Source organism: Apteryx mantelli, chromosome 4 (assembly GCF_036417845.1).
Source record: "Apteryx mantelli isolate bAptMan1 chromosome 4, bAptMan1.hap1, whole genome shotgun sequence".
Taxonomy (NCBI): domain Eukaryota; kingdom Metazoa; phylum Chordata; class Aves; order Apterygiformes; family Apterygidae; genus Apteryx; species Apteryx mantelli.
In genome coordinates, this window is record NC_089981.1 from 52,570,279 (window position 1) to 52,581,591 (window position 11,313).

Consider the following 11,313-nt stretch of genomic DNA (forward strand, 5'->3'; position numbering starts at 1 on the left):
ACTCCCAGGGCCTGTGGCTGTTGTTAATGGCCAACTCGACCCCCCCCACCCCCAACACCCATCCTCCCCAGATCTGCCTGAACTTGCAGCCAAACACAGTTTGCATCAGAGTGCAGCTTCACTAATTTCTGAGAGACCCACCAATCTACATTAGAGCAGAATGGGACGCAACACCATTAAAAGCATTTGTGAGAAATTAAAGTACAAAAAATTATGTAACCTAGACAAAAATCACACAAAAACAGGTGGCACATCCCAAAGCTTCTGCCTTTCACTTTGACAACAAGAATACACGTCTTCCTGTGACATGAACTAACCTGTGTCTTTAAAACTTCATGACATAGTCAAAAAAAAATTGCCTTATCTCTACAGTATTGCGTGATGATATGCAAACTGTTTTACTTCTAGATTATGTAGACAGCTGTAATAGGGCATTGTATGCAAATTAAGCACAACTCAGGCTCCTGCCAGCTTGCTAGTTTAGCTCTTGTTCTGAAGACATTTTGAATTGCCTCAGTTGTATTAATTACAATGTCATGGAAAAAAAAGGAGAGAAAAATGCTATTTAAAGTTACCATAACTTTTAGATTATCAATAAGGAAAATTTTTTTTTTCCCAACATTAAGTTACTCCCTAGAACATAAATCAATATAGCTTTATTCATATAGTCATTCTCACCATCTTCAACAACATATTTTCTCATATTCCCAGGGCAATTGATGTGGCCCTTTTAATGAGCAGTAGACATTTTAGCAAATGTAATTGAATGCTATGGTATGTTTTAATTTTCTATTGTTTTATTTCTGAAATCCCCCTGTGAATCAGAGGAAGTTACCATCCTAGTCATCCATCAGCTTTCGTCTTCTTGAGTGGTATATCCTTTTTTTCAAAGAAAAGGTTAAGAAGAAACTCATAAAAATTGCACATTTTTGGCAGTCTGGCCAAGGTTACATTGTGTGTTAATCAGAATTTTCAGATCCACTAAAGAATACACATTTGATGCATGTTTTTGACCCCCCCCCTTGTCATATTGCCCCTTAATTCTTTCCTGGAGAGGCCTGGAGAAACCTTTTCTGTCCGGCTCTTTAAAAAGTTCTACTCACCTGTCTTCACAGCAATCAATTTCACGACAGCACCCTGGCAAGAGCCGACTGTGTTCATGAGCTGACGTTTTCTATAACAGCTCTGTGAGTCTGTGCAGGCCTTCAGCCTTAACATCATTCTACTGCTGCACCACATTCTACTCATCTAATGTAAAAAAAAAAAAATGCCATGGGTGAGTTCTGTTTGCTTTCCTATGTATGTCTCCAAAATCTGCTGCAAGTTTTCTGTCTTTTTTTTATTATTATTTTATTCCACTTGACTGTGGAGCTGTCTTCCTCTGCTCCAGGATTTCTTGACAACTTTTGTACACTTCCATCAAGCAGTCCAGACGTGGCTGGGAGCTCTAGAATTGAAGTCAAGCAACAGAGAATCAGACTCTGAACCAGTTGTAAAAGATCTGGAAAGCTTTAACTTCCCACCCAGTGAGATTTGTCAGACAGAGAAAGGAACGTGGAGACAGCTGACACTGCCGACTGTCAAAACTATGCATGTAAGAAGGAATGCAACAGCAAGGTGTCTGTAGTTGATTAGCTTTATTATCTCACCTTAAGTCAACAGAGAATAGATTTTCCTTTTACACGTTCACTGAGAAATAGTCCAGAAAACTCCAGGAGATGTTTGATGTAGCCTGGAGGTGAAGGCAAATCCACTGCACAAGCTATACCTGCTTTGTGATGAAAAATGCTAGTCCCTAAAGCTGTCGGATCAGAACACACAGCACCATTCTGCAGTTAGCCTGAGTCACTCACCAAATGAGAAATCCTCCCCTTTCTCTGCTCACAGTGCACAGTGAGAACATGGAAAAAAATCCACATCTTCCAACCCCTTAACCTATGATTAGACTGTACTACCTCTATTTACCTACAAAACAGCAGATTTCCATATACTAATGCACCATCGTAATAGACTTCACCCTCAAAAATCTACCTTCAGAACAGGGAGTTTAGACTCCTGGCCCTTGGCCTCTGCTAGTACTGTCAACGAGAGGACAACAGAAGATTAACTGAATACATCAATTCATTTCACGCAAACAGGGAATGGTGGTCAAAGTATAATGAATTTCCATCACTTCTGACCTGGACCAGATTAAAACCAGCAAAGAGGTGAAAGTTTCCCCATCCCACATCTGACCTCCTCAGTCACTCAGTCCCTATGGTCCCATGACTTTTGAGCTCCCAAAACAAAATTGCTGTGTAAAGTCCATCAGATGCCTCCCCTTGGAAATGTTGTTTAAGAGAACAATAGGTCAATTCAGCGCAGAAGTGTTCCTGGGCTCAGTGACACGGTAAATGGTATTTTTGAAGACTGACATAACTTAGAGGAACAAAGACCCAATGAATGAGTTGCAAAAGAGTTACTAATTACTGCTCCCTCAAAACTAAGTAACATACTAACTTGCACTTTAAAAGTGAGAATTACTGGCAGGTAATGAATTTCAAACTGACGCAGCTCTTTCTGTACCTCCTTTGCTGGTGGAGTCAAATCTACCAATATCAAGATATTTCCATGGAAGTAACATTGTTCAGAGTTGAGCTAGAAGAAAAAGAAACCATGAAAATGCCAGGCAGCCCCTTTGAAGCTGCCAAGGAGCATGTATAACTAAAAGCTGGTTCCTGAGTGCAGCTGTCTGGAATTCATTAGTTGTAGTCTTCCAGCAAATCTGTTTTTCTCCCTTAACTATGTGTAAAATACTTCATTTACATTATTGTTAGTAAATGCCTTTAGGATTGTGGGACTGAGTCAGCAGCAAGTATCAATGGATCAGTGATTTGTACCTGAAAGTGTTTAGCTGAGGACTAACTCTATCTGGTCATAAACTGGATGTGGACCTCAAGCTGATATTCATCAGCAGCGAGTGAATTTAGAAGGACAGAGAGGGCTATGAAAACAGTATCAGCAGTCTAAGATGTGAAGTACATCTGTACTCCTTGCTTACCACCACTCAAGGATCAAGGTACTGTTGTGTTATGCAAGATCAGGCAGAAAGAAATTCCATCCCAAAGATGGGATTATGAACAGTCAGAACAGGTTAGCAGAAGACAAGAAAGGGGAGAGAGGGTAACAAAGCAAACAAGTTATTACACATTAAGCAAATCTTTCACAGCTTGTACTGTGATCTTTGTCAATGGGTGAGAAAGGAGAACTCACTCTAATGCCAAGGAGGTTTTTATGAGAACTTTTGGCACACAGACCTGAGACAAAAATCAACTACAGCACAGTGCTGCAGTTCTGGTGGTAACACAGAGCGTGAAACTACACACAGAAAGCTGTATGAGTCTTCATTATCCTACGTGAGCCAAAGACTTTTAGTTCATGCAAGCTTTTGGTTGGGTTCAAATTTACACAGCTCCCTATTCTTTGAATGCAGGACAGATGAGCAAGCATCCCCAGTACTTAGTTCTGTGAGACTTCTGATCCCACCTGCTGCAAAGCGCTGTAAGAACCAACCTGAAGGCTCAGCCGGGGAAAAAAAAACAGTTGCAAATGGGCTGCTTGTAGCAGACTAAAAATACATCAAGACATCTGGTACACACGCAAACCAGAAATTTGGATTTCTCCACAATTCAGTCAGACTCACCTGAAAGAGTGGCACAACCTCAGACACTCCCTGAGGATCCTGAGGGTCCTGGAGAAGGATGCACAGGTAATAGATAACTTTTTGCTACAAGACAAACAGACAAAATCAGCAAAGTTTGAGAATGCTGTCAGAGTGCGTGGAGTTATTGTAGAAAGAGGATCTGTTTTAACTCATTGGCCTGAAAGAAGCATTTGACATTTTCTAAACATAAATCAGCATAAACAACAGTGTTTTAATAGGGTGAACAGGGTAGATATTCTTGCTACAAAATTATGCATAAAGAAGCTTGAAATCAGTCTCTTCCTCTCCCTTTTCCTGTTCGTGTTCAGCCTTGAAAATATGAGAAAAGTTTTGTCATGTGAACTCCTCCTTCTCAGTAGAAAGGGTGGCAGTCTGATTTTCAGAAAAAGTGATCCCTTCTCCAAAAGCATCCTTTTTGCAAAAATATTTGAATCACTGCAGTGCAAGATATTACAAAACATAAGAACAAAAAATATACATATACAGGAAAGAAAGCCAGGATATAAACATTACTGCTAACAATGCTTTTCTCTTATGCTCTTTTGAGGCATTCCCTTTTACTAGTTCCTTGTTTTGCCCTTCTAAGAAGTTACGTGATGTGTGAACTCACTAAAGACTGTAAGGAATGAATAAGAATTTGTTTTCATCTACAATGACATCAGCTATATTAGTGACCACATCTGTGAACTCAGTTCTTCATCACAGTGTTTGAACATGACTGTAATGGTAGCACAGCACAGTGCAGGAAGTCTTACATTAAAAAAAAAAAAAAAGTACAAAGGCTTTTGGCCTCTGCGCATAAAGAGAAAAAAAAAAGAGCTAAATACTGCTTTTACCTCCTTTTGCTAGAAAACTTTAAGATCTACACTAATCCAGGTGATCTTCCCAAGTTCACTTCCACAAAGCCAGTTCTTGTCTGTGGGCTCAAACTAATTGGAAAAAAACCCACCACTTTCAGAAAACATGGAAGAAAAATAAATATAGCTAAAAGTACGTTTTGGAGGAAAACATCTCACCTTGGGCTGGGGTCTCTTTCTGCAGCCTAGGCACAATTTATGTATATGTTTCTTTAAGGAAGGACTCTGAACAAATCCAGTAGGGTCTAGATTTGGGCAGCCTGAAGTCCAGCTAAGACTTTGTGCCTAACAATTCTTAGCGGTTGGCTCTAGGTCTTCAGAAACCCTTAGCCAACAGGATGCAGAACGCTCAGGGACAGAGAGAGAACTTAGACCACCTGAACTAGGGCTTTGTTATACAATACAATGTGTTTTGGTATAGAAGCACACACATCCTAAAACCATACTATAGCCACCACAGGGAAGAAATACAGCACCAGCAAAGCTGCATGGCAGCTCAAAGCACAAGCAAACAATTTGCAGGAGAACTCTAGATCACTTCTGGCATCTATTGCATGTCACAGAAAAGTTGATCATCATACGGATTTTAGAGAAGATGTGTATATCTGAAAGTGACTTTTTCTTTTAACAAGCTTTATTGATGCACAGCACACAAAACCTGAGGCAATACATACTGCATCAAAAGGCAAATATCTTGGCAGTTTTAAGAGGTGCATAAAATGAAGCTATAGAAGTCCACCTACATACCACAGTCATACTGATAAGAGAGTTAGGGAAACACTCCCTAAATGTGAAATATCAGCCAGAGGAAAATTTTCAGAATAGCAACTACATCCAATAAGGATCTAACAAGAAAAAGTGGCTGTGAAAATACATCTTCCATTCTGCAAGTTCAGTATGTTTCTCTTCCTTGTCTAGCTGTGGCATGCAATGTATTGCTAAGAAAGCAAAACAGTTCTCAAGATAGAGTCTATACTAAAATTCAGTTTCGGCTGATGACGTTTGCTATCAGAAAGAGACCAATTAATTTCTTCCGCAATCAAAATGTTTTAAAGTACAGGATTGGCCTTTCCCTCACAGACTGGCTGATGTCTGAAATGAACTTTAGAGAGTTTTTTAGTAAAACACATTTCTTCCAGATAAGGCTACGAGAATACAATTCCAGGCTCTGATAGATTAGCTCTGGTGGATTTATGGATGCCATTTTAAAATGTTATCTCTCTCAGCTATCTGCTTCAGCCTTTCTGCTGGAAGTTACTGACCCTCCTTTCCCCAGCAGAAACAGCTGAATGCAATGCATATGCCATGTCCCAATCACCCCAGGCCACAGTCAAATATATAAATTTATACTATACCTTTTCACCCTTCACCCAGCAAGAAAATAATTTTAATGATTTTTTTCTATTAAATTTTTAACCTGAAAAGAACACAAATATGCCGTCTGCTTTCCCATAGGAGCATAGCAAAAAAACCCAGAGACTGAAAAAAATCATCTCTTTTGTTGTGGTCTACCTTCTTATCATTTCTTGAATACTTATGGTGTTTCGCATCAGAATTTATAAGAACAGTATAACAGGAAGAACTAAAAACCACTAGCTCAGCGCATTATCTAAGGGATGGATTTGACTTTTTGAGGATATTTGCTTTGTTTAAGTTTTCCTTTAAAGGTAGAAAAACTAGAATAAAGACAGAAATCTGGAACAAAGCCCCTGATGTCAGCAAAGCTATGGATGTTGCTGTGTTTAATTGCTCTGGTAAACCACTCTCATGAAAATATACTGGATGCAAGTGTGCCTACAGATACACATGAAGAAAGACTGTATACAATTACCATGTGGATGGCTTCATTGATAACCACATCCTTCACTTGACTCATCTCTATGAAGGTTGTGCTCTCCTTCCCTGAAGCATAGGATGAAGTCACCTGAATGCCGAGCGAGCCGATGACTAACAGAGATTCCTGGTCGATTTTCACAAAGTGCAGATATACAATCAGGCCAATCAGCGTGATGAATATAGCAGCAGAAAGCACCATACTACTCTGTAACACAAGCCAAGCAAAGACAGAGCTCCAGTCTTACAATTAATTGAATGTGGCTTTATACAAAGTAATGTTGCAGAGTAAACCACAATATGAAGGCTACAGTTACATGGCAGTTTTAATTAGGTGTAGTCCTTTATGCACACAGGGCATTCACTGGGCCGGTTGATATATGGTAATGAGGTTTAAATTACCAAACACAAGTCTCCATAGTATGATCTGAAAGAATTGGGAGCTGAAACTGAAATGAGCAACAGAACTTCATCCACTTCTAAATTTAGTGCGGGAAACCTCAATCCAAAATAGTGAGGAACATCAGAGAAGACAGCATGTCATACAAATGTCTGTAGAGGAGATGTCAATCTAACAGAGAAGTTTTGTTAAACGTTTACTAGAGCTGAAGGTGGAGTCTCAAGAGTGGAAGGAAGATCTTTTAGCAAAAGCACTGGACAAGGACTTAGGAGATCCAAGGTTTCTTATAAACTGTGAGTCTAAACTCATCTCCCTTCTAGAGAATGTTTGCTTTCTCCTGTGCTTTGCCTGAGAACAAACTGTCTTTTGCATGCTGCAACTTGGGATAGCTAGCTGTTACATAAAATAACACATAACTCATGAAACTATAGGCAACAGTAAGTCACCTGAAGACCTGGTAATACATTCCAAATGTTCTCAACCTACAACCTATCTCTGGGACTTGTTTTAGAGAGCTAAAGGCCACATCCTGTGAATCAAGTTCTAAATGACACTTCCTAAAGGACCAGAGCTGCACAGCCCTCCCACTCAACTAGTGAGGGTACCACTATGTGAGGTAAAGAAGCCATGCCTGCATTCAAAGAGGAAGGATACCAGACTCCTCCCAAAGTTTGTCATCATGGTGAAATCAGTGAAGAATTACAGTACTGAAATCCACAAAGAGGCTGAAGACATGCAGATCTGGTTTCCTGGCAGAAAGGGAGGATTGTAGTCAGTTATGTACAAGCTGCTTGCACACACTTAAAATCAAGCAGGAGGTCAACTGGTGGTAACGGGTGGCCCAGGATATATGCTTTTGTAAAAAACAAAACGACACCACAACTCCCCTTCCAACCAGAGGGCAGTGAGCCATCTTTTCACATCAGAAACATTGCCAATTGATTCATGTCTCTCAGTCCTGTCTCCACTCTTTGGAAAGATTATTGAGAAAGCTGAAGTGTGATAGTCATGGTGCTGGTCAGAGAGATCAACCTTTTCAGTCAAGCCAAGATCTTGACTTTAGTCTCAGGGTAACATTTTGGTCCGAGTCTGGAAGGTGGTCCTTCTCCATTAGCATGGATCAAAGATCAGACATCTAAGCCAATACTTCTAGATTCATCAGCCACTTTTGAAATCTGTACTGTCTGACAAGGTTTTGTTGGCGCAGCTATGCAATATGAGCAAGTAGACGACATTTGCAGTGCAGTGCTCGTTGCTCCACTCAGAAAAATCCCAGACGGGCTCTCCTAGGAGTCACTCACCTTCTTCAAGAGGCCCTTTACACCAGCAACTCATCTGGGCTGCCGCCCAGCGTCGCCGCCTCCTGCACGGCCTCGCCTCGCCTCGCCCCGACCCGACCCGACCCGACTCGACCCGACTCGACCCGCCGCCCCGGCGCGCCCCGGGCACGCTCCCGCCTCCCGCCCGCCGCCCGGGGCCGGTACCTCGCTGAGCACGAAGAGCCCGTAGGCCGCCAGCCACACCGCGGAGGTGACGGCGCTGAGCGAGCGGAGCTGCAGGCGGGGGCCGCGCACTGCCAGCTCCCAGCAGGAGGCGCTGTGCTGGCGGCGCCGCAGCGCGATGGGCGCCCCCGACACCGCCCGGTACCGCCGCTCCTCCATGCTGCCCCTCCATGCCGCCCGGCCGGAACCGCCGGCAGGAGGCCTAGAGCGGCCCGGCCGGCGCTCGTCTCGATGGTACCGTCCCCTCACTTCCGGTGCTTCGCTCTCCGCGGGAAGGCGGTGGGGCCGCCTCTGCGCGCTTGCCAGGCGCGCGGGCGCCTCGTGCCGCCGGCGCGTGCGCGCGGGGCAGCGCGGGGCGCGAAGCCGGGGTCACGCGCGTGTGCGGGGCCCGGCGCGGCGGCAGCGCGGGGGAAGCGCTTCCCAGCCTGGCCTCGCCGCCCCGGGGCGTCTCGCCGGGAGCCCCGGCGCCGCGCGCGTAGTGAGTATGCAGTGCCGCTGTGCGCCGCTGGGTGCCGGGGGCTGTGCTGTGCAGCGCTCCGAGGTTATCCGCGTGGCCGTGTCGCTGCACTGGCTGGTTTGGTCACGTTTTCTGAAGCGCCTCTCTTTAATCTTGACCAGCATCAGTAACCGCTACCATCTGCCGGTGTGGTAATTCACTGTTGGCTCCCTCTGGGCTCTTAATAACAGGGTAAAAACAACACAGGCCTTTTGTATGTCTCTTACCGCGATGAAGGGGGGCTGTTTTATCATTTGTCTTTGCCAGTTTCTAGTACCTAAAAAAATTTCTGTCCCTTCTTGTCTGCACCATCCTTAACTACAGATTCTTAATTGAAAACAGCCTTGTTAGTGATGTATTTTTGCAAAGTTTAAAGCAGTGTTTTCTGGTTCTTTGCCATCTAAGTACATGATGTTATCAAAAACTGTAAGAAATTGGAGACTTGGCTTTGTATACAAAGACTTTAATGGGTCTTTGTATTGTATTTATTTTCATACTTTTTAATTATTACTTCATATGACTTCCCTGGCACTGACATAAAGCTACTTCCTTTGCTCTTGTTCGTTTCCCCCTCCAGTCCTTGAGTGTATCAGCTAGCTATAATTGCAGATACCATCTCTCTGTGGGCAATTTATTTCATTTATGGCATCACCAGAGCTCTTGTGTGGTTACTATATATAAACCCGTGAACTTGTTCTTGTAAGGATAGTAAAGTAATCTGTCAAGGAAAAAGGAACAAAGGGGGTTGAAGAATCACTACCAAGATCTTTGCTTAGGCTAGATGAGTAGGTGAACACTGGCACTAGGGAAAGACTTGTGCAGTATGTCCCAGGTTGTGTTGTAACACAAGAGCTGAGATGAGGGACGGGCTGGAGCTCTGCAGAGTAAGAGTGAGGTAGCTTGGAGAGAACAAAAACTAGCAGACAAAGGAACTGCAGAAACAGGGGAGGAATGTGGGAGCTGAAAAAAGGGTTAGTAAAGCTTTATAGATAGGATGAAAGTTAAAAAAAAATATATTGAAGCCAGAGTTACAGATTTTTTTAAAAGGGAAGAAGTGTTTGTATTGATTGATGAGGAGGACTGAAGTGAATAAACAGGAGCTTTGGTATGCGAGCCCAGGAGACGGGGACAGGGAGAAGAAAAAAAAATCAAAGTAGGGGGTAGAGCAATAAAAAGCAGTGTGGAGGGAAAAGGCCAGTGACAGGAGGGGGAGGAAGTGTGGACTCCTGGGAGAGCGGTAATGGCCAGGAACACATTAACAAGAAATGCAAAGCTACTGGGCCCTACGAAAGGGAGGAGAAGACTTGGAGATCTTAAAGGAAAAAGCAAAAATGTGTATAGATTTTGTTTTCATGTTATTGATAAGTCCTGGTTTAACCCTGGGTTGACTTCTTGGCATCTCTGTTCTCAGCTCATTAATATTTCCCGCCTTTCTTTCAAACATGTATTTGCACATTTCAGAGTAAGAATTGTGTTGCCTTGCCATAGGTGGGGTAAGATGGGGTGATTTACTTGCTTTTCAGTATTTATTGAATTTGCTGTTTGTAAAATACATTGTGAACAGGAAGAGTCTGACAACTTTCAGAATCAGTGAGACACCTCAGAGCAAGACACCCTGAGTGATCAGGTATTTGAAGTGGGTGAAGAGGTGACTTTTTTAATGCTTTATCAAGGTTATCAAAACAAGAGCGTAGCCCCCATGGTGATATTTCTTCAGTAAAACCAGGAAGGAATGTTACTGTGAGAGGGCTCTCACCATCTGCATGTGGCCAGTCAGGGAGCAGGGTAAGAGCACATGAGTGAAGCAGTGTTTGGATATTATTGTATTGCACCCATTATCCTCATATGGGATCGCCTCCCAGGATACATTACAAGAATGGCTCTGCCGTGTCACACCAGGTCCGACTCCCCGGGATCTGGTCTCTCAGAATGGCCGATCGTGGCTGTTCAGAGACAAGGGCAAGGTAAGGGATATTTCCCCCAAACCTCTCCCAGCATTCGGTGGTGCGTGGCTGGTGCATGCTGGGCACCTGCCCCTTGCCAAAAGCCTGGCTGATGTTTCATGCCTGCCCTCTTAGCAGAGGAAAGAACTGGTGCGGCGCTCGCCCTGGGGGACTACGAGGAGGAGGCCATGAAGGGCTGTGATCCGCCGGCGCGGGGCGCTGCGGCTGCCCTGACTGTTAACGGCAGCTGGTGAGGGTCGTCACGGGCACGCGGCGGCTGGAAGTGGAAAAACCCAGGAGAGGGGAAGCGAGCCGGGCGCGGCGTTAGCGGGGGGGTGCGCGGCTGAGGGAGGGTTTCCCCGCCGCGGGGGGCGGGAGGAGAGGGCAGGGAGCACCGCGGGGGGGGACGTGTGCGCCGGGTAGCCGTTGGCCGCGCCGGGCAGCCGTTGGCCGCCGGGCGCTCGCGCCCCGCCTTCTCGACGGGCGCCGCCGTCGCGCGCAGGGCCGCGTGCGCCGTGGGGGCGGGACACACCTCCGGGCGCGCGCGCTGCCGTTGGCCGGGCGGCCCGGGGGTGTGCG

At 44.7% G+C, this 11,313-nt stretch overlaps 1 protein-coding gene across 1 annotated transcript; it reads right to left on the reverse strand.

Moving 5' to 3' along the window:
* Positions 1-775: 775 nt before the first annotated feature.
* Positions 776-8,609, reverse strand: PIGH (phosphatidylinositol glycan anchor biosynthesis class H). The gene is made up of 4 exons (XM_067296591.1): positions 8,278-8,609; positions 6,392-6,601; positions 3,683-3,766; positions 776-1,447 (listed from the first exon to the last, which is right to left on the reverse strand). Exons 1-4 carry the CDS (start codon positions 8,452-8,454, stop codon positions 1,346-1,348), a joined length of 573 nt encoding a protein of 190 aa, XP_067152692.1. The 5' UTR covers positions 8,455-8,609; the 3' UTR covers positions 776-1,345.
* Positions 8,610-11,313: the final 2,704 nt, after the last annotated feature.